Source organism: Ambystoma mexicanum, chromosome 7p (assembly GCF_040938575.1).
Source record: "Ambystoma mexicanum isolate Mex_15411 chromosome 7p, UKY_AmexF1_1, whole genome shotgun sequence".
Lineage (NCBI taxonomy): Eukaryota > Metazoa > Chordata > Amphibia > Caudata > Ambystomatidae > Ambystoma > Ambystoma mexicanum.
In genome coordinates, this window is record NC_090939.1 from 474,831,314 (window position 1) to 474,855,103 (window position 23,790).

The 23,790-nt window shown below is 48.3% G+C and overlaps 1 protein-coding gene across 5 annotated transcripts in view; it reads right to left on the reverse strand.

The window, feature by feature from the left end:
- Window positions 1-23,790, reverse strand: part of KDM6A (lysine demethylase 6A) — a 1,954,130-nt gene that overhangs the window by 1,006,900 nt on the left and 923,440 nt on the right. For 4 of the 5 annotated variants that reach the window (XM_069636499.1, XM_069636495.1, XM_069636496.1 and 1 more), the window contains exons 12-14: window positions 20,221-20,440; window positions 19,582-19,716; window positions 19,007-19,159 (exon numbers count right to left, since the gene is read on the reverse strand). In XM_069636499.1, the coding sequence (XP_069492600.1) occupies window positions 19,007-19,159; window positions 19,582-19,716; window positions 20,221-20,440 (508 nt within the window). The remainder of the gene's footprint in view (window positions 1-19,006; window positions 19,160-19,581; window positions 19,717-20,220; window positions 20,441-23,790) is intronic. The other variant, XM_069636498.1, reaches the window with a different exon arrangement.

Below are 23,790 nucleotides of genomic sequence, written 5' to 3' on the forward strand. Positions count from 1 at the left end.
CTTAATGGACACGTGTGCATAGGCTCAAAAGGAGCACACATTAAGAATTTTAGGACTAAATTTAGATCCCAGATCGGTACTTGAAATGGGTGAGGAGGAAACACATTAGTGAGTCCTATAAGAATTGTATTATCAAAGGAATTTTGAAGTAGGAGCATTCTTCCGATGAGTGCTTGAAAATGGAAAGCGCTGGAAGGTAACCTTTTATTGTTCCGATATTCAGACCTCTATGTGCTAGGGTCAGAAGGAAAGATAATACTTCCGGAATAGAACATAGAAAAGGATCGACATTCTTTTCTCTGCACCAGTTGCAAAACCTTTTCGAACGGCAACGGTATAGAGACTTTGTTGCTGGCCTTCTTGCCGAAAGCAACACCTCCATAACGTCATCTGGAAGGTTCCAATCCCTGTAGTTCAGCCTTTCAGATACGAAGCATGAAGGTTGAGCGTTTTGACCTATGGATGGAGAACTTGACCCTCCATTTGAGAGAGAAGGTTCCCTCTCTGAGGAAGACTTACTGGAGGACAGATGGACATGTCTAGAAGGTCCGGGTACCACGTTCTCCCGGCCCAATCCGGGGCAATTAGGATCATGCGGCTCCGAAACCTTCTCAGCCTCCTGATGACCTGAGGAATTACGGGAATCGGGAGGGAACGTGTACAATAGTGGGAAATTTCACTCCGCCACAAACGCGTCCCCCAGGGATCCTCTCGGGGGAAATTCCCTTGAGCAATACCTTTCGCATTTTCGATTGATTCCGGTTGCAAACAGGTCTACTTGAGGGGTTCCCCAAAGGGCGAAGATCTCTTGAATGACTGAGCCAGTTCCCATTCGTGGGATACCGTGCTCTGCCTGTTCAGAGCATCTGCCGTCATATTCTCTTCCCCGGCTAGATGAATTGCTGTTAAAGAGATTCCCTCCTGAATTGCCCAATACCAGAGCTGCATTGCCTCTCTGCATAGAGGTAGTGACCCCACACCACCTCTTTTGTTTAGGTAATGCATGGCCAACGTATTGTCCATCATTATCAGGACATTCTTTTCCTTGACAGATGTTTGTTTGTTTATTTATTTGTATTGCGCGCCAGACCCAAGGGTAACCGGGCGCAGTGAACAGAATATACAAAGCTTACAATGTTGCATAGAAATTACAGTGTTACAGCAAATTACAATGTTACATAATTAAAAATGTACAATAGTGATAATTCTTTGATGGTACATATGTACATTCAGATAAGTAACATAACACAAATTAAAGTCTTTCAAACCTTACATGTTGTCATTGAGGGGTTTGATAAGATTTGTTCTAAAGTGAGGGAAAGGTTGGTCTGATCTAAGGTTGTGTGGCAGGGCATTCCACCATTTAGCGGCTAGCACAGGGAAGCTTGTGCTGCCAATTTTGGCAAGTTTAAATCTTGGAGTTTCCAGACAGTTGGAGTTGGGAGTTCTTGTAGGTCTGGCAGGAAGGCCTTCAGCGCTAGTCTGATTGCCCTCAGCTCTAACAGGCTGATATGTAGTTTGGACTCCGATGGAGACCAACAACCGTTAATTGTCAAATCGTTGGCATGAGCTCCCCACCCCATGAGTGAGGCGTCCGTCACTACTGTGATCTGCGGCCATGGTTGCCAAAAAGGTTCTCCTTTTAGGGTGTTCACTGTACAGGTCCACCATAAAAGATCTTGTTGGACCCTGTTCGGAATCTGAAGACGATCCGTCATTTGACCCGAAAATTGAGACCACTGAGTCTTTAGAGCCCATTGGAGGGATCTCATCCTCAAGCGTGCCACTGGCACCAGGAAGATGCAGGATGCCATGAGGCCGAGCAACCTTAAAAAGTCATAAGCCTGGAGATTTTGGCCATTTTGAAATGTATAAACCATCTGAAGAATGTCTTGAGCCCTTGACTTGGGAGGTGAGCTCTTTCCCAAGGACGTGTCTAATACAACTCCTATGTACTGAAGCTGTTGGGAAAGAGTCATCTGTTACTTCTTGAAATTGAGGGAGAAGCCCAGTTTGTGGAGGAAGTGGCAGGTGACTTTCAGATGATCCAGTGCTTGCTCGGCAGAACGCGCTCTGATCAACCAATCGTCCAGGTAGGGGTAGACATGAATCCCCCCCTCTCCTGAGGTGCGCTGCCACCACTACCATTAACTTGATGAAGACCCTCGGGGCGGAGGTCAAACCGAATGGCAGGACTTGAAACTGATAATGCGAGTCGCCAACTACGAACCTCAGGTATTTTCTGTGTTTGAGATGAATCGGCACATGAAAATAAGCATCCTGGAGGTCCAATGACACCAACCAGTCCTGAAGTTGAAGGGCCTGAAGGATCTGAGAAAGGGTAACCATCTTGAACTTGTCCTTTCTGAGGAACTTGTTCAAGTTTCTTAAGTCCAAGATGGGTCTCAGTCCTCTGTCCTTTTTGGGGATCAAAAAATACGGGGAGTACCATCCCTTGTTACTCTCCGCTGCAGGTACTGGTTCTATAGCACCTTTCTCCAGTAGAGTTAAAACTTCCTGCTGTAGGAGCGGGTTTGAAGACTTCAACGGGTGTCTCCCTGGTGGATTGCTTTGAGGTTGCGTTAGAAAAGGAAGGCAGTAACCTTGGGCTATTATTTCTAGAGCCCAAACATCTGAAGTAATGGCTTGCCATTCTTGCAGATGCTGTGACAGCCTGCCCCCTACATGTGTTTTGTGATGCAAGTCCTCAAAGCGGTTTTGTGGCGGATGTTGCAGCCGCTGATGGCAGAGAGTCTGCAGCTGGAGCTGGTTTAGCACGTTTTCCTCGTCCACCACGAGTGGCCTTTTTCTGGCCCCTTTGACTGGTCATTCCTCTCGCCTTTCCATATGAGGTGTAGTGACGATAGGATCGTCCCCTCCATGACTGCCTTGCGCACGAAAAGGCTGAGGTTGCCTAATAGCAGCTCCTAAAGATTTGGCAGCTGCTTTTGAGGTCTGCAACCTCTCAAGGCTCTCGTCAGCCTTGTTGCCAAAAAGGTGAGACCTGTCAAAAGGCATGTTCAGAAGGCGGTTCTGTACATCTAGTGCAAAACCCGACTTCCCTAACCATGCAAATCTGCACATTATCGTGCTAGTGCCCATGGACCTGCTTACACTATCCGCAGTGTCCAATCCAGATTGAAGGGATTCCTGCATGGCTTCCTTTCCATCTCCAACGATGGCTAGGAACCCTTCCCTTTCTTCCCCTTCTGGTATGTGCTCCGCTGCCATTGCAATGCACTCCCAAAGAGTGTACGAAAATTTTGCCAAGGCACATGTGGAGTTTTTTAATTTTGCCAAGGCAGATTTTAATGCCATGCTCCCGGCTGAAAATACCTTCCGTGCCCAACCATCCACACACTTATCGTCCCTGTCTGGAGGGATAGACGGGTATGCAAGTTTGTTGGAAGCTGTGGCTGCCTGTATGACCAGACTCTCGGGAGTTGGATGTTTTGAAAGATAGCCGGGGTCGCTATTGGCTGGGCGGTATTTTGATGCGAGGGACTTATTTACCGGAGGAATAGAATCCGGAGTTTCCCAATTCTTGGCCACCCTGTTTTGTAAGGCTACATGAAAGGGAAGTACTGGGTCTTCCGTAGGACCATGGTCCAATATGTCAGTTAAATCATCTTGGACGAATTCGGATGATGGTTTTGCCCATCCCAAGTAATCTACCAAAGTCATTCTCAGGAGAAGTGTCAATGCCACTTGCATTGTGTAAAGATTCCACCAAATCTCTCATTCTGCTTTCCTCTGAGATCAAGCATTCTGGGACATTTGGGGTACCATATTCTAGCCCAAAAGGTACATATTCCTCATCAGATCTCTCCTGTTCCTCAAAAATTGAGGTCAGGGATTTGAAAAACTCCTTTCTGGGGAGAGGCTTGAAAACCTTCTCTGGGAGAGGAGGAGGAAAAGGTCTAGTACCTTATGCTTCTCTTTTTCTGGCTTCCTTGGCTTGGCTGGAGCCTTTGGCGCTGAGGGTTTAGGCGTTGACAGCGGCGTCGACGACACCGTGGTCGTCAACAGGGTCTGCTTCTAGTGCGTCAAGGCGACCTTTGAAGATTTTCCCTTCGAGGTATGATGGGTCTCGGACGGCGTCGATGACCTCGAGCGGTCGACTCGAGCGCTTTTCACTCGGCGTCCTGGAAGGTTCCCTATCCTTCCTTTTTCGATCACCCGGGCTCGATGACGCTCCCGGCCGGCTTCCGAAGAAGGCGCAGACCGAGGCTTCGCTTTTTCAAACACCTCCATCATTTTGACCCTGAATGCTTCCCACTCTTCGGCAGACAAATGTTTTGTGGGGCATTTAATCTTTTTTGGAGACTCGTCTGACGAGGTGGAGGGAGACCTGTGGCGTTGTTTCTTCGATCTTTTTGACGAAGGCGACCAGCGATGGGAATCGCTACGGGACCTAGATCGATCCCTTTCGCGTCAGGGAGAATTCTCCTCACGGGATCTCGACTCAACGCTAGAGTTTTTTCGACCTACCTGAAGCTTTCCTCTCCTCTCTCGCAAGGCCTTCCCCGTCATCGTCTGACACTTCGTACAGGCCTCCATGTCGTGGCCTTCTCCGAGGCACCACAAACACTCTCGATGCGGGTCCGTGATCGACATTTTTGACCCGCACGATTTGCACTTTTTGAATCCCGATTTCGGGGTCGTGGTCGGTGTCGATGACGAGGACATATTTCGTTATTATATATTCTCACAGAACTCGAGGCGCGCCGAATGTCCGAAGCAACGTATACTGCAGAAAAACAGAACTGAGGCCAAAGGGCGCCGAGAGTGCTACTTGTACACCCGATGATGTCACCCTCGACGGAGGCCTTCGAGGGACCATCGACTCGACATCGACGCACGGCGCCCTTTGCCAAAAAGAATTCCGAAGACAGCAAAGCTGGATGGAATACATCTAAGATGAGGAAAACATTGGAGGACACAATCCACTCGAAAGGTAGTATATGGTTCCGAGGTAAACAGCGCTTTCACTGACTCTACGAGCCGAGGTGAGGCCGACTAGTCTAGTAATGCCGTCTTGATGGTGACCAGCCTGATGTCTGCGGACGCCATTGGCTCATACAGTTTATGCGCCAGGGCGCCCAACACTATATTGAGGTCCCACACGGGGAGCAGCATGTTGACGGGCAGTTAGAGCCTTGCAAGTCCCGTCAAATGTTTGATAGGATTGGAGGAGAAGACCCCCTCCTCCGAGTTCCTGTAAGCCCCAATGGCTGCGAGGTAGGTACGACAGGTATCCACCTGCACCCCCCAGTGGGCGAGATGTGCCGAGAAGGAATGTACGTCGTCCAACGTACATGCCAGGGGGTCGATTCCCTTGGAGGCCGCCCAGTGGCAGAATTTGGTCCATTTACTTTTATACTGGGCCCTGGTAGTCTTGCTCCTTGCGCCCTGAATGATTTCCAGATTAGCCTGAGAGGTTGAGGTGCCGCAGCGTTACCTGCTCAGGTACCACGCTGTGAGTGCTAGTTTCTGTGGCGCGGGGTGGATGACCCTGCCCCCTGCAGTGCCAGAAGATGCACTGGGCCCATCGGGAGGTGAATTGGAGGCATCTCAGAGAGGCTGAGCAGCTCCGAAAACCATGGCCTGGCCGGCCACCACAGAGCTATTAGAATGATGTTGAGTTGGCGAGACTCCATGATCTTGCAAATTACTCTGTGAATCAGCGGTGTGGTCGGGAAGGCATAAACTGAAGCAGAAATGCGTTGCCCTGCGAACTGAGGGCAATTGTTGTGCCAGGTGGCAAAGAGATCCACCTGGAGATGACCACACCTGCTGAAGATCTCCTGAATAACGAGGTTGTTTGGCTGCCACTCTTAATTGTCCGCTCCCAACCTGCTGAGCCTGTCCGCCTCCAAGTTGGATTCCCCTGGGAGGTGGACTGCCGTGAGGTAGATGCCGTTTTCCAGGGCCCACTTCCACATGCCGATTGCCAGTCTGCATAGATGAGGGGATCTGGTGCCTCCCTGCTTGGTGACGTAGTACATGCTGGTCGAGTTGTCTGTCTGGATGAGGACAACCTTGTCCCTGGGAAGTGGTAGGAATGCTCAGAGCGCTAGCCAGATGGCGTTCAGCTCCAACCAATTGATGTGGTTTTCCTGATCCTGTCGAGTCCAGGTGTCGTGGACCGCGAGATCGTCCAGAGTGGCTCCCCAGCCCTCGAGCAAGGAGTCTGTGGCGATGGTGGCCTGCGGGGTGGGCGGCCGAAAGGGCTTGCCTATCCATAGGTTACAGTCCCTGGACCACCAGGTTAGGTCCGGGGAGCGAGAAACATTGATCATCTCAGATTGGGGGCCCCGCTGCAGGTTCCATGAGGCCACGAAGTACAGCTGAATCCTCCTCATCCTCAATCTCGTGTGTGGGATGGCCAATAGGACTGCAGCCAAGAGACCCAGGAGATACTGGTACCACCAAGCAGAGGTCACCTCTCTGCTGAGGAAGTGGGCAGTGGCCCTCCTGATGGCCGAGATCTTGTGCTCCGATGGAATAAACATCTCGGAGCACGTGTCCCAGATGAGGCCCAAGAATGTCAGTCTGCGTGGGGTGCAGCTACGACTTCTTGATATTGAGCGAGAAGCCCATATCCTGCAGTGTGTTCATAAGGGCATGGGAAGAGTGGTGATCCGCTTCTGGAGATGTAGCCCTGACAAGCCAGTCGTCGAGTTATGGGTAGATGTGGAGGCCCTGCGCTCTCAGGAGGGCAGCCACCGTATTCATTAGCCTGGTAAAGACCCTGGGGGCCGATTTGAGGCCAAAATGAAGGACCATGTATTGAAAATGGTAGCCCATGATCCTGAACCGAAGGAAAGAACGATGGGGCTGCCAAATCCCAACCTGTAGGTACGCGTCCTTCAGATCCAGGGAGCACATTCAGTCTCCCTTGCACAATGTCTCCGCTATAAAAGCTGGCGTAACCATCTTGAATTTTTGTAGGGGTAAGGAGAGGTTGAGGGTGGAAAGGTCCAGCACAACTCTCAGGCCTGCCTGGCGTTTCTTCTGAATGGCGAAAATCCTGGAGTAAAAGCCCAATCCTCGCTGGTAGGCTGGGACTTCCTCCACTGCCTGGCTCTCTACGAGCGACCGGATCTCCCCCAGAAGAGTTCCTGTCCCAACCTGAGGGAGCGGAGGGGAGGATCGAGGAGGGGCTGGGATGGGTAGGCGGTACCCCGTGGATACTACAGAAAGGATCCAGGGGTCCATGAAATTCTGGCACGAGAAATGTGCCTGGAGAGCAAGCCTGCCCCCCACTGGAGACATGTGAACCCGAAGAGGCGTGTCAAGCCTTCTTTCCCTCGGAAGCTGTCGCAGAGGAGGGGGACTCGAAAAAGCCCTTAGACACCCCCCCACACCCTTTTTTGTTGTTTGCGCCGGTTCTGAGACGGCGAGCAGTCTGGCTGCCTGGATCTCTGTTCCTGGAAGCCGTGGAACCCTCCATACGTACGCCCCTGTCAGAGCGCTGCTGTGACTGGGTGTACGGCTTTGGCATGGTCTTTGTCAAGATGGATAAAGACTTGGCCGTCTGTGAGCTGTTCTTATTCTTGTCCAGCTCCTCATCCGTGGTGGAGTGGAAGAGGTCCCCCCGCCCCCAAACAGTAGATCTAATATGCGTTCCTGGACATCCTGGTTGAATTTCGTCGCCCAGAACCAGGCTGTCCTTCCCATGTCCGTGGTGTTACAGATGGCACGCCCAGAGGTGTCAATATGGGCCACGGTGGATTCCATGAGGTTGTGCGCCACCAGCTTGGCCTCAGCGAGCTCTGGCTTAAAACGTGATTGGCTCTGGGTATGGAGTTCCGGGAGGAAGTCCGCCATTTCCCGCCATAAACTTTGGTTAGCAGCCGCCAACATGGTGTCCGCGTTGGCCTGACGAAGATGTAAGGACGTGTTGAAAGAGAGTTTCTTGCCGTACGCCTCCAAGATCTTCTCCTCCTTGCCTAGCAGCGCCACAGAGGAAGCGGCTGAGGACAACTGAGGCTTGGAGTATAGTGTTGCTGCAGCGATCACAGAGGAGTATGGCTGAGGATGGGCCGAGAGCAAGAGTGTATCCCCCTCCATCTGCCTGTACTTGTCGTCCAGGCGTCGATTGACCGGCTGGGCTGAGTGGGGCTTAAGCCAACCCTTCTTGGCCAGGGAGCCTACATCGGTCTGCAGAGGAATCTCTGTTTTGGCAGAGGGGCGTCACGTCACGTGAGGACTTCCGCCAGAACCCCCTCTGCTGGCTGCTCGACCACAGGCTGGGGTAGGCCCAGGTATTCCACCAGCCCGGCAAGACGTTCGTGGAAGGCCCTGGCTGAGGATGGTGTGTCCGGATGTTAGGGAGAATTCTCTTGTATGGCTAATTTCCCTTACCTATAGAATCCCCCAGCAGCTTTGCTGGATTTGAGGGGTTTATTTTTTTACTCCTGCTAAGAGTGAGACTCTTTTTCCCACTCTTGGGCATATTGCTATGTGTGTTTGAGGCTATTTTTGTGCTTATGGTCTATGGGGTTTTTCTCACCCTCATAGGTTTCATTTTTTTGACTTGTGTGTTACACAGCACCCTCAGTGCAGTGACACAGGGGTGTCATAGTGACCCCCAAACAGACTCCATACCATGGGACTGACTACTGTCTCCCAGGGCATGTAAAGTCCCCATTGACTTTACTAGTAAATATTTCTCAACTAAACCAGTACAATCCATCTTCCTATCCTGGTGTTCATTTTCGAGAGGGTACCGTACAGTCCCTCTCTCAAAAGTTTGTGGCTGGTGGCAGTGGTTATTACCGTAAATACTCAACCGCAAATACTTCCCCATGGGATTTTCCCATTGTTCGAGGCTACCAATTTTACTGACAGCCTCTAACATACCGCCGGGTCATTTTTATATTAACTTTACTCCGGTAGGTTTTATTTGCCAGAACTTTAATAATAATTCTTTCTCGTGTCTTTCTCTGTGATCCTAACCCAGATCGGGGATCCTTTGTTCGTCCTTTTGGCGAGCTTCTCCACAGAAGCCCTCCTTTCCGCACCACTGAGTCTGGGGTAGACAGGATGTGTGGGAGGGGGACTAGGCACCCTGGACAGGGTTACCTAAGCAACCCAAGTCGCACTCTGCCCTGATGGGCTGGAGGGTCTCCCGCCAGGATGACCACTCCACTGTTTGAGTGACAGCTATGCTGTATGAATGGGGGTCTTTTTGCATAAAAGCAGGGTCCCGAGGACTGGAAGAGCAAGACGTCGCCATTGGAACTAAGAAGCCGAAGAGGAGAGAAGCCAAAGACATCTGCAACGACTGAACCACCGGTGAAGCCCTGCTGCAGCGTCTCACCACTTTTCTCCATACGACGAGAGAAGCTCTTCACCTGCAAGAGCCTTCTTCCCTTGAGCTGGTGGGACCAACCAGTTTGCCATCCGCCTTCCAGGACCTCCCTTGGTCGAATCGCCAGTGCCCTGCACTCGGAGACCGGATAGGCAGGCACCAGTCCACCATGACCGCGATTTAAAGGAGCGTACCTTTTTTTCGTTTTGACAGCACCGCGGCTGGTTTCATCCCTGGGCAGTGCAGTAACTCGAACCTTCCTCTACAAGAGCCTCCCCTTCCTCTGCTGGATATCCCGAACTGCAGGAACTACCGTCACCGCAGGAGCCTCCTCTTCTCAAGGTACATTGTTCCGCCAGGCCTCCCACTTCGCAGGGTTCTGCTAAAGGTTTTTTAATCCTTTACTTAACTTGGGCTGGCCGCCCCTATCGTCTAACATTATCTTTTACCTTCTGCACCCTCCTTTTTCAATGTTAAATAAAGACTTGACTGCAGCTACAAGAACAGTTTGATCCTAGGCATCTTTGCCTTGCACCACTAACTCTGGCACAGGCCTATTGACTTTGGCTAAATCTGTTACAACTGCCTTCTCTAGATTGCTTCTCACTAAGAAATGTGTTGGTGCACCTAACCTCTTATAACCACCCTTCCTTCCCTCTTTAATATTGTTGAAGTGCCATTTTACTTGGTTTTCACCCAAGTATTGCTAATACCAAAGTACTGTCTTGCTTAACTTGTTCGCAATCCATTTGGGAAGCATTGCTGGTGTGTTCTAGAGGTTACCTCTGTATAACTTGTGCTTTCCTTCCCTCTGAAGAAATTGTTAGAGTGCCATTTCTGCTTGGTTTACACTGTGCCGTTTTGCTCAGTTTTCTCCCTTGCTCAAACTTGTCTATAATTTAAATAAGGAGTTGTGTATACTTTTCTTGACTATTCTAACTTGCTTTAATACTAGTGACTTGTGTGCTGATTTAAGAGTGTGTAAAATAAATATATATATTTTTTGATACAAAGCTTTGGTCAGTGTTTCCTTGATTCATAGTACTGTAGTCCTATTGTGTAAACCCTGAATACTGCTCATCTCCCTCTTGAGATAAGTCTGACTGTTTAGCCACAGCTGCCAACTAAATCTTTGTGGTACAGACTGATACCAAAGGGGATTTATTTCTCATACCTGTAGTCTTAATCTTCTGTAGTGCTCCTTAACGGAACTGCACAGGATTCTGCCTAACACTGGTTCCTCCTCCTCCTCCTCCTCCTTCTCCGGAAGTGGAGGAATAGTTGGAGCCGGAGGCTGGGGCACAGGGACTGCAGCCGGGGGCTGAGGAGTGGGCGGAGGCTGGTACGGAACCGCCTGAGGAGACGGCTGGGGAGCCGGGGCCAGCGGCAGCACCGGGGCCAGGGGCGCCAGTGGAGGTGCTTGTGGTGCCGCTAGCATATTCGGGAGGGCTTCCCTGATGGCGTCCTTGAGGATAACTTCCATCCAAGAGTTTTTTCAATAGGGGGGGCGTAGTGGACCACGACCCGGCCGCCGAGCATCGCTCCGTCTTGCTCGGCGTCTGGTCAATGGCTCCGGACATGACGTCCGGTTTCGTATAAGTAGTGAGTCACTATGCCCCGATCTCAGTTCCCCCTGTTTTCCAGAGCACTACACACTGCATAGGAATCAGAGAGAACAAGCAGGCTAGTGATCTCTTTGTTAAAAAATAGTCATTAAATACAGACATCCGAATGGTGGAACAATTAAAAAAAGAAACAGTAGTGTCAGAAAATGTGTTTAATTTAAGGATGTGGCAGGAAGACAGAAAAACGTGACGCAGGGGACTATCTCCAAGTCATTGTTATTCAACATAGGAAGATGTGCACCAACAACCACCGACTTCCTAAGTTGGGACTGATGGGAAGGGAGATGAGGAATCTGCAGGAGAAGAATCCACAGAAAGAACATTACGGTAAGGTAATTTCTCCTTCAATGGATTGCTTTTCTCCGCAGATTTCTCATCTGATTAGACACCCAAAGCAGTAATGCAGGAGGTGGGCAGAAAGTCAAACCAAGATTCCGCAGAACTGCCCTGCCAAAATGCGCATCGGTAGTGCAAGCCAGATCCAGGCTATAGTACTTTGCAAAAGGTATGCAAAGACGACCCATGTCGCAGCGAGACATCTCCCGGACAGGGACTCCCTAGTGCAATGCAGTAGATCATAGACTCCCCTTGTCGAATGGGCCCCGATGCCCGAGCGTTAATTTTTTCCCAGCAGTCTGGTAACACTCCTCTAGGCAGAGGATTATCCAACAGGATAGTCTGCTTAGTTCTGGGCAAACCCTTACGGGCTAAGGAAAAGGCCACGAAGAGCTGGTCAGCTCTCCTAAAATCAGCTGCTCTGGGTACATAGTAACTCAGTGCCCTCTGAGGGTCAAGCCAATGGAATCGTTCCTCCTTCTTGGAAGGGTGAGGAGAATAGAAGACCGGAAGGTCGATGGATTGTGACAAATGAAATTCTGACCCAACCTTGGGAAGGAAACCAGGCCTTAACCCTGAGTGAAACTTTTGCCCGGAAAAAGCGTAAGAAAGGTGTCCTACAACGAAGATCCCAATCTGGGACAACAAAAGGAGTTGGCGGAAACCTATTTACAAGACTTTCAGGAATTGTAGCTTTACCGGGATTATGAAAAATTAACCTTGATACAGGGATCTTTTAAAACACAGACAAGGCCGACAAACATCCTTTGAATGTGGTAACTTGAAGGCCTGCAGAGGTCAGTGATAGCAGACACTCCATCACTGCAGTGGTGGGGCAAGAGATGGGGTCAATCTCGCATTTTCTACACCACAACTCAAATCTTCTCCATCTGCATGCGTGTAAAGATCTTATAGATGGTCTGCGTGCAGCCAGCAACACCTCAAGTACTTCCTCAGAGAGGTCCCAGTCATCATATCTCATCCTCAAGAGCCACGCATGTAGGTTGAGGGATTCCAGAGTCGGATGGAGTATCCGGCCTTCTGACTGGGTTAGGAGATAAGGTCGCTGAGGCAACCAGTTAGGCGGACAAATAGACAGATCCAAAAGGTCTCAGAACCCGTGGAATGACGTGAATCGGAGGGAATGCGTATAGGAGAAGGAAGGTCCAATCCACCAGAAAAGCGTCCCCCAGTGCACCGTTCGCTGGGAATTCCCTCGACCAGAACAGTTTGCATTTCCTGTTGAATTCTGTTGTAAACGGATCCACTGCTGGGGTACCCCAGAGAGAGAAGACCTCAGCTAGGATTTCCCGGCACACTTTCCACTCATGCGAGACCGTGCTCTGCCTGCTTAGAGCATCCGCCAAGTTGTTCTCTGTGCCTATCAGATGAACTGCCAAGATCAGGTTCTCCAGCAACCAGAACCAAAATATCATTGCCTCCGTGCAGATGAGGCAGGAGTGAACTTCACCTTGTTTGTTGAGGTAGTGCATCGTCACCATGTCTGTCAGAACAAGGACATTTTTCCCTTGCAAAGACGGGGGAATACTTTCAGGGCTAGCCTGAGAGCATGTAATTCTAGCCTGTTGATGTGCCATCTGGATTCTAATGCTGACCAGAAGCCGCTCACCTGCAAATCCTCACAGTGAGCACCCCAAATCTTTAAGGACGAATTCGTAATGACTCAGGTCTGAGGCCAAGGAGGCCAGAAAGGTTCCCCTGTCAAAAGACTGCTGCGGTCCGCCCACCAGGCCGCATCGTTGACCACTGAAGTGGACACTTACTGAGACCACTGATCTCTCAGTAACCATTGCAGGTATCTCATGCACAGCTTGGCCTCTGGAACCAGAAAAATGCAGGAAGCCATGAGGCCTAGAAGGCAGAGGAAGGAAGCCGCTGGTAAGGAAACATTTTTCTGGAAGAAATGCACCATCTGTGTCAAGCGAAGTACTCTCTCCTTGAGAGAGTCCTGGAGATGGGACAAGACCTGCTCTACAGACTTCCTTCAGATCAGCCAGGTATGGGAATACATGGACTCCGGCCAGTGCTGAAATTCGAGAGCGTGGAGAATTTCTCTCAACGTCACCATCCTGAATTCGTCTTTCCTCAAGAACTTGTTCAAGGCCCTGAGGTGCAGAATGGAAAAGAGACCTCCTCCTTTTTTGGGCACCAGGAAATAGCAGGCATACCAACCCAATCCTCTGTTCAGGAGGTAAGTGCTCCGTCAACCGTCCTCCAACCGATGAGTTGAGCGAGGGGTAATCGAAGCGGTTTCGGAGGCTGGGTCGCCCCCGACGCTGCCCGTTGGCCTCTGGAAGCCCCTCTGCCCCTTCCAGAGCACGAAAAACTCTTCTGCACTTGCCTATGCGGTGGGAGCTGTGTTCTTCTGCCATAAGGAGAATATCTCCTGTAGCCCAGTGCTCTAGAAGCGAAGCTAAAGGCAGGTTTGGGCGGCTACGCAACTAGGCCCAAGGATTTGGGAGGGAGTTTAGATTCTTTGAAATTTCCAGGGAATTGTCAGCTTTAAGGCCTAAAAGAAGATTGCCCCTGAAGTGCATGTCCAAAATGTTCATTTGGACATTGGGTGAAAAACCAGAGGTCTTTAAATAGGCCTGTCTCCTTAAGGTTATGGCTGAAGCCATAGGCCGGGACACAGTCGGCGATGTCCAGGCCCGTTCACAGCGACTGCTTGGCCACTTCCTTCCCATCCTCCACCAGCTGTAGGAAGCTCTCACGCATATCTCCTTGTGGGACATATTGGGCAGCATTCTCCATAGCTATCCATACGCCGAAGGAATATTTGGCAAAACTGCTTGCACATTGGTCGCCTTGAGGGCCATGCTCCCGGACGTGAATGCCTTCTTTGCCAAGGCATCTACTTTCTTTGCCTCTCTGTCTGGGCGCAGAGTGGACCTAGACGATGCTGGTCTAGAAAAAAACCATAGCAGCTTGCATAACAAGCCCTTCTGGGGAATGGTGAGAGGATAGGAATTTCTCCCCAAGCCGGCCTATACTTCCCTGAAATGATGGAACTGATGGGAGGAATGGAACATGGCGTTTGCTATAGAGGAGTTAGCGGATCGGCAATGGCCGGGTTCAAGGGCAAGTGTCAATCAGAGGACAGACCTCCTTCTAGGATATCAGTGAGGTCGTAACCTTGAGGGGGTGACAATGTTGAGTGTAAACCCAGGGTGTCAAATACCCTTTCCACCAGAGCCCTAAATTTGGACACACTGTGGAATAAGGCTGATGAAACTAAGTCTGGTGACATGTCCAGAACACTGGTATCATGGAGACCTTGAGCCAGTTGCTATAGTCAACTCTGGTCTTCAAAATAGTCGACACCACCCGAGCCCAAGAACATCAGATCGACATCTTGGTCGTCGGCGTTGTAATCACCGAATACCCCAGTCTTTGTCTCGAAAAAGTCAGATGGGGGCTGTGGCATAAAGGCCGTCGACAGCCGTCGTCGACGACATTGAGGGCTTGTCCTTCGGCGCCGCAAAGGTGGATGTCAGGGTCGACAGAGGTCGAAACACTGTAGCGTCGACATCCATGGACGCGCAGGGATAATCCGGCTTCCATACAACATGTTTTGACTTAGAAAGGTTAATTGGTGCCAATGTAGTTGGTACCAGGGCACTGGAGGGGTTTGGTACACCAAGCGCTGCTCTTGGCTCCGAAACATGCTGCGTGGGGGAGGGAGCCGCGCCGACTTCAGCATGCTGCTTGAACATTTCAAGCATCGAGGACTTAAATTCCTCCCACTCCTGGCAGGTAGTAGGCCCAGTCGACTGCTCACCTCTATACGTCGACGACTCATGGAGTCTCGACAATGGCGGAGGCGCCTTTTCTTTTTTCGGGACGAAAAACGAGGAAGACTGGCTCCTCGAGTGTGACCTTTTCTTCTTCCGCCGGTGTATTTCGGGGACCGAACGGTCGACCGCAACAGATATATTTTAGGGCAGTCGACCCAGAGTGAGTTAGCAGCTCAGTCGTGAAGGGATTTCGGCTGCATCTTGGTGCACAACAGGGATCAGTCAGTCCCGTGCAGAGGCACCAGACACACAACTCAAGTGGGTCAGTTAGGGACATCTTGGTGCCGCAATCGGTACACCGCTTGAAGGCGGACACTCGTGCGACCGCCATCTTGCATCGAGGAATAGAAAAAAGGTGTTTTCCGACGAAAAAGTTGGAGACAAACTCTGTGTTCCTAAAGCAGCGTGTTAGCATGCGTACAAAAGGAACTGAGATCGGGGTGTAGTGGCACGCTACTTATACGACGCCTAGCATGTTCTGAGCCGACGACCAGACACCGAGGAAGACGGATCTATGGTCGACGCCCGGATCAAATTCCACAAGACCCCCTATCGAAAATGTTCCGAAACAGCTAAGCTGGAGGGAATATCTATCAGATAAGGAATCTGTGGGAGAAAAGCAATCCATTGAAAGGGCAAATACCCCCCACCCCGACCCCCAACAGGTGGCGTGGAGCAAGTTCTCGTCCACAAAGTTGAGATGGGGTCAGATATCGCTACATTAAGAGGCAATGAGCTTTACGTATGCGGTCCGTTATCTAAGAGCCTGGTTATATCAATGGCCAACAGAGGTTTTGCTGGGTACTTTGGCACTGTGCATTAGCGTGACCATATAGAGCAACCTGCTAAATATCTAGATCAGGAGACATGTCTAATCCATTTGCGTCATACAGCCCTTCAGCCAGAGCTAGCAAATCTGCTAATCAGCAAAGGAATTGTCTCCTCTAGACACCCCACCCATATGTTAAAAGCCAAAAAGGCACTTGGTCCTCCTCCTTGTCCAAAATGGACTGCATGGAGTCAAAAAACATTGATCGGGATTCGGGGACAAAGGAACGGTCGACTGTCGGTGAAGATGGTGTCGTTACCACCTGTCTAACATGGTCCACCGGACACTTCGGCACTAGGACCAGTTTGCTGGTCATCGAGCACGAAGGTGTGGCACCAGACTTAACTACCTTGGCGCCGGATCATCTGGGCACAACTGGAGCTGTATTGGCTGGCAGCATCATGATCGGAGTCCTACCTGCTGCGGCCGTCTTAAACATCTAGCATTTCTTTATAAACATCTAGAGCATTTGCTCCTTGAAAGCCTCTCATTCTTCCTTCAACATGCCCGATCAGACCTTACTTTGATCCTCCATCAAATCGCAGTCATGCCTGCGTCAATGGAGTCTCATTTTCTTAAGGGAGGATGAGGAAGATGAATGGCTTTGGGAGAGCGAACACTTCTTTGGTTATTTTTTTATGTTGCCTGTCCTCCTTTTTATCATACATGGAGCCTTCCGTCTCTTGTCCAGAGGACTTGACGATCTAACGAGCCGGTTCCTTTGACAGTAAAGTACAATAAAGAAATAAAAACAACAAGTATTTAAAAAAGAGAAGCACTTCCATAAAACGCTTGGTAATTTCAGGTTTCAGGCAATGGAGCATCTTAACTTTCTTTGGGGACCCCCCACCCCAGACATCCTTTGGGGCTGGGGTACACAGCTTACCCAGTTATCCCATAGGGCTGTGCGGGCTTCACAGGTGGGTGACAGCTTTTGGTTTATTTTAGAGGTACAGTCCTGTTGTACATCGGAGTGAGCTTAGCAGCAACACCCATGTAAAACCAAGTGCATGGTCAGGCACTATCCCTAACAAGGGAGAGTACAATACAGATATAGTCCTTTATGGAAATGGCTTTGCTGGCCTGCAATATCCAAGGACATAGGTAGCCTCATCCAGATAGGTCTGGCTTTGGGACTTGTGTCCAGATTCTGCCCTGAATCCAGACAGAGTTAGAATTCTTGGGAAGAAGACTGCAAAATGTAAAATGTGATATTCCCACTGATTGGATGTCTGCCAAATGTAGGCAACAATGCAGGTCTGATTGGGGAAATCATGAGGTCTGCTCCAGTAACTGGAAAAACCTAAGGAATACGTTTCTGAAGGAGAAAGATGGTGCTGACCAGAGACCAGACTTGAGAACATGATGAAGCACTGCTGGAACCGTCAACATTCCTAAATCCATCTAGGCTGCAAAGCATTGCCCCAATGACAGCAGAAACTAAACTTCTCGCAGCCAAGTAAGACAAATGGTGGAGCTCACTTCACTGGGCCAGTGATGCTGAATCCTCGAAACCTCAAGGCCACATAAATGTCCTGCTTGTAGACTTCCTGCATGCATCCATGCAATGAAGTGCCAGGGATATTGGAACAAAATAATGTCTATTGGAGATGGTGAGCCCTGAAGCTACAAAAGACAAAGCATGATCAACAAAGAAATTTCATTAGTCATCCTACAACCTTCATCAGCAGATCCTCCCTTGGACCAGTCTTCACGATGCCATAGCTTGAGCCCTCAACCTTTTGCCCCATCATGGTACTTCTGCATACACACCCATCAGCAATTGCTCCCCACACATTGTTAGATAATCGGGATACAGGAATGCAACATATGACCTCCGTAAGAGATCCATTTGCTAGATTTAGCGAAGAGCGCTCCAAGATACTCAACCTAAGCTTTGGACTGTCCTTCCAGAAAAGTCTGTAGAGCCTTTCCCACTGGAAGGTACCCAGGTTTTTAAAGTTGCCTGAAGGGCCATGGGAACCATCCCCCTACCACACCCCAAATTCACAAAAATCTCACACTCTGCCAACCAGAACTCAGTCCACAGTATTTGCTCATCCTAACTTGTACCGCTGTTAAGTGATTATCAGTTTAGCTGCTCAACCGGGGCGCTCACTGAAAAGCACTGGCAATACCAAGCAAAAGGAAAACTGAATTGAGTTATCCCACATATTAATTAGCTACAAATATAAAACTGCATACTTAGCTTGCCTCTGGTGTAGACAGTGCCTTCTCTATATCTTGTCAACCCACTCCCCTTAAAAGTCCCTGTATGTGATTCCTTGACCACCACTGCCAATTCGAGAGCAAAATAGCACCCAAGTGAAATACTGTACTACATACATCAGCCTGGGGCACTTGGGAAAGTTTCTGACAAGGACAGAAAGTGACATCAAGTAACTAACATCACTGCAAGTTATGGCTTTCGTGAGTAACATACCAACATGTAGTTAGAAGAAAAACGAGAGTGGAAAGATCTGATGGTGTCTGTGTGCCTGGAAAAAGGAACTGGGTCAGGGCATACATTTATGCATGCATTTGGTGGCAGAGCCAACAGTGGTAATTTCAAGATGAGCATCTCAAATGCCTTAGGGTGCCGTGTTAGTGGCCTTCCATTGGCAAATTAGACTAAACAAATAAAATCTGGATTCTTGCATGTGGGCTTTCTCTTTCTTCGATTGGTGGTGGTGGTGGTCTCAGCATTGGACTCTTAAAATACCTTTATATTACCCAATGCTTGAACTAAATTGTAGGAGTGTTCTTTCATTCACTGTTTAGAATGATGAGCAGTTTAACTATTCAAAATGATGGCAAAGTAGGACTGTGTAATTTCATTATGCAACCAGAAAAAGGTTTATCAAAAGACAGTAAAAACATGCAATGGTCAAACACCCAAGAGACGATATGAACAAAAAGATATATGAATGCAGTATTAACTTGGAAAAAATATTAACAGAGGCGAGGCACCCTGAGTGCCAGTAGTTTATACCATCTTGCACACAAACCCAATGAACTCCTGGCACCAAGCACAGTTATAACTTAAACTTGGATTTGACATGTCAGAACATCCATCTACCTTGGCTGGACTAGATGTTCTTTTCCTTTTTGCGGGGCTGGACATGTCGTCTACTTGGCTAGAAGGAACCATATGTAGTGACAAGGATTGTTGTGAAACTGATGTTTGACTGAGACCTAAAACAGGTTCAGAATTCGGATGAGGTTTACAGGCCTAAGAAGAGCAGAAGGAAAAAAGCAAAATTATTATCTTTTTACCGTTTCCCCATATGCTACATACATTTCACAGAAATATAATTAAAATAAGGTGACAATCTTCACAAACAATGAACATTACAATCAAAATGTCAGTGGCGAAATATGAACTTTCAGTAGTTGTTATGTCTAACAGCAACATGAAAACAAAAATTTCTCATCGAGGTGTAAATTCACAAAGGTTCTCAATTGGTCCCCAAAACGGCCATTGGTGTTCTAGGCAACAGCCCTCTGAAAATAAACTAAAGGATTTATAAGGTTTACGTTTTGTTTTTAATCTTAATGAATGTCAGTCCTACACTTAAGAAAAGTGAGCTTGTTACTAAAGATTGAAAAAAACCTTTAAGCTGGGCACCTGTAAAACATAACCCAACTTCTCACCTGCTGTGCTGAGTTCATGGCACCCTGCCTGGAGGTAAGCTCTGCGGGGATTGGTAGGCTCCATGCCTCCTCAATACTAGGAAGTAATTTACTTTTATTCTGGAGACTACTTTGTAGAAGGTTACACAAATGAGCCTAGGAAAAATTATGTAAAAAGCAAATTTAACAAGCCTACTTTAGTAAGAGAAAGAACACTAAATCTTACTAAATATTGTAGACAATGTTTTACAGAGCATATACAATAAAATGTCGGGAATATTTAGAAAGGTAGTAAGAAAGAGGGTAACCAGAATATCAACCTTTGTGAGAAATTAAACAAATATCAATTTTATCTTTAAAGATGTGAATGTTTTTGAATTTCTGAAATTCCATACAAGCAAGATATGCTCTTGATGGATTTTCCAATAAATACAATCGAAATACATGGAGTATTCAGAATATATTAGATAATTAATGAAAACATTAGCTAATATGCCATTTGTATCAATGAACATTTAAAATACAAATGGTGAAATGGTAGAAACATGATGGAACACAAAACACAAACCAATTAATTATTTGGCAACATTCAACCTGATTCTCAAGCGCAAAACATTGCAGTGCATGAAAATGCAGCCTCATCAAAAGACAACGTTTTACCTGTAAATACTTAATCCGCGAAACAAGTGCAGAGGTATTAGTACAGTTTTTGCTTCTGGTTGCATTTAAGTAGCATTTAATTGCATCCTGAGGCTGATTGCAGGACTCGTAGAGTGTGCCTAGATCCATCCAAGCTGCAGCATGACCATGATCCAACTGAACAGCACAAATGTAGGCCTGTAAGGCATCCATAGGCTGATTTTGTTGCTGATACAGCACCCTGAAAAAATAAACAGTTTATGAAACATCAATGCCTTATGTAACTGGTTTAAGCATCAATTTAACTGCTATGCGCTCCTTTCACAAATGCAAAGCAATTCGTTTATGGGGAATGTCGAAGTCCTGTTTTCAGAGTGTGGCGATATATTGCTAAATCTAGGGAAATGGATAGTCTTTCTACTTTCCCTGGCCCACTTAGTGGTAGGCGCAGATGAGCAGTTATGGTGAACTATCAGGAGAAGAGCGAGGTGGAAGAGATCACCATAAAACTTGAATAAGCTATTATGAAAATAGAAGTTAAAGGCAAAAACTGTGCAAGCAAAAAGAAAATAATGCATTTTCAGAAAGTCTCTGGGAATGCTCCCAAGTCAAAACCCCAATAGTGTTATGGTGACTTTTAAAGTCAATCTTCAACCTGGACCTTAATTTGACAGTTAACTGTTTAAGTTATGGAAAATCACTTGTGACTTGGTTCCATCTTTACTGCATTCATTCTCTTACCTGGTACAGTGTTTAAGTAATTTTAATGCAATTTAGAACCTATTGTGGATGTAGGTTTGTTATTAACTATTGTGTGACAATCTCACTTGCTTGGTTCATTTTTATAGTTTGCATTAAGGCCTAGAAGAACAAGTTACTTCTTACCTTGTAACGTTCTTTCGATGGGATGTTCCTCCGACGTATTCCTTATCTTAGATATCTCTTTCCAGCTTTGCTGGCCTTGGAAATTTTTTCTCTCTAGAGGGCGCTGCGCGTCGACGTCCGCCGAGTCGATGTCCCTCGACAGCCGCCGTATCAACGACATCCTGCCTATAAAGGCTGCGCGCAGTGTCCGATGCTCAGTTCCATTTTGTAGCCCACAATAATTCTTTCTGGACTAGACTAATCACCCTGAAGGAGCGTAAGCTGCAACAACAAGGGAAGTAGTACTGCGGGGATGGATGAGAGGGTCGATAAGAAATACGTCGGAGGAACATCCCATCGAAAGAACGTTACAAGGTAAGAAGTAACTTGTTCTTCGAAGGGATTGTGTCCTCCGACGTATTCCTTATCTTAGATAGGCTCCCATAGCAGTATTCTGTTATTGGAGGTGGGAGTACTGACTTCATGATTCCTCTTATTGATGAATAGAGTGCAATACTGCCCTTCCAAACCTAGTTTCCTGACTGGAGGAGGAATCCAAGTTGTAAAACCGTGTAAAGGTATGGACGGACGACCATGTGGCAGCCGCACATATGTCTCGAACCGGCACACCTCTTTTGAGGGCCGATGAAGCTGCAATACCTCTGGTCGAATGAGCCCTAAGATTTTGAGGGGGCTCTTTTCCTGCCAGTTTATAACATTCCAAAATGGCTAAAATAATCCATCTGGAAATGGTCTGGTTAGTTATCGGTAGCAACAGCTTGTGACCTGCGTAGCCTACAAACAGCTGGTCTGCTTGTTTATCCTAGCCAGTCTACTAATGTAAAAACTTAAAGCCCTTCTTGAGTCCAGCCTGTCTAACCTCTCTTCCTCTTTCCCCGGATGGGGAGGAGGATAGAAAGATGGAAGGGTAATCTTCTGTGTGATATGAAATTCAGAAACCACCTTTGGGAGGAAATTAGGCTTCACTTGCAGAACAACTTTGTCTTTGTGAAAGATTGTATGAGGGGGTTTACAAGAAAGAGCTTGTAACTCGCTCACCCTTCTAGCAGATGTAAGTGCTACTAATAAAACAGGGGTAAGAAACCTTAACGAACAAGAGTGAAGTGATTCGAAAGATGTGCCCATCAGGAAAGTTAGGACTAAATTTAAATCCCATAGGGGAACCTGGAATGGTCTTGGGGGATAAACGTTAGTTAACCCCTTTAGAAACTGTATTACCAAGGGTAACTTGAAATAGGATGGTTCTGCCGCAGTGCGCTTAAAGATGGATAGCGCTGCGAGATAGCCCTTGATGGTGCCAACTTGAAGGCCTGAATTCGCTAAATAAAGTAGGAAGGACAAAACCATTGGTGTACCACGTGAAAAGGGATCGGTATTCTTTTCCCTACACCAGCTGCAAAATCTGTTCCAACGGCAGCGGTATAAAGATTGTGTTGCTGGCCTTCTTGCCGAAAGCAACACCTCCATAACGTCATCAGGGAGGTCCTAATCCTTGTACCTCAGCCTTTCAGAAGCCAAGCGTGAAGGTTGAGGGTTTTGATGTCTGAATGGAGAACCTGACCTCCCTTCTGTGAGAGCAGATTCTCTCTGAGTGGAAGTCGAATTGGAGGGCAGATGGACAAGTCTAGAAGGTCCGGGTACCAGGTTCTCCTGGCCCAATCCGGGGAAATTAGAATCATGGTTTTCCGGAATCTTCTCAACCTCCTGATCAATTGAGGAATGACAAGGACTGGTGGAAATGCGTACAGGAGTGGAAACTCCCAGTCCACTATGAACGCGTCTCCCAGAGCTCCTCTCGGGGGAAATTCCCTCGAGCAGAACAGATCGCACTTCCTGTTGACACTGGTGGCGAACAGATCCACCTGAGGGGTTCCCCAAAGGGCGAAGATCTCTTGAAGGACTTCCTGAGCTAGTTCCCACTCGTGGGAGACACTGCTCTGCCTGCTCAGAGCGTCCGCTGTCAAGTTCTTCTCTCCGGCTAGATGAACTGCCGATAGAGAGATTCCTTCTTAGATTGCCCAAAACCAGAGCTGCATCGCCTCTCTGCACAGTGGTAGTGATCCTACGCCTCCTCTTTTGTTGAGGTAATGCATGGCCACTGTGTTGTCTGTCATTATCAGGACATTCTTTCCTTGTACAGATGGCAGAAAAGCCTTCAACGCAAGTCTGATGGCCCTCAGCTCTAACAGGTTGATATGTAGTCTGGACTCCGATGGAGACCAATGACCGCTGATCGTCAAGTCGTTGGCGTGGGCTCCCCACCCCGTAAGTGAGGCATCCGTGACTACCGTTATCTCCGGCCAAGGTTGCCAAAACTGCTCTCCTTTCAGAATGTTCTCCTGACAGGCCCACCACTGAAGGTCTCGAGCCACCCTGTCGGGAACCTGAAGAAGATCTGTCATTCTCCCTGAGAATTGTGACCACTGAGTTCTTAGTGCCCACTGGAGAGATCTCATTCTCAGGCGAGCCTCTGGCACTAGGAAAATGCAGTATGCCACGAGGCCTAGCAACCTCAAAAAGTCGAAGGCTGGGAGACGTTGGGCATTTTGAAACTTGGTGACCATCTGTAGAATATCTTGAGCCCTCACCTCTGGTGGCGAGGCTTTTCCCAGGGAAGTGTCCAGGATTGCTCCGATGAACTGGAGTCTCTGCGATGGTATCATTTGTGACTTCTTTAAATTGAGGGAGAAGCCCAGTCTGTGAAGG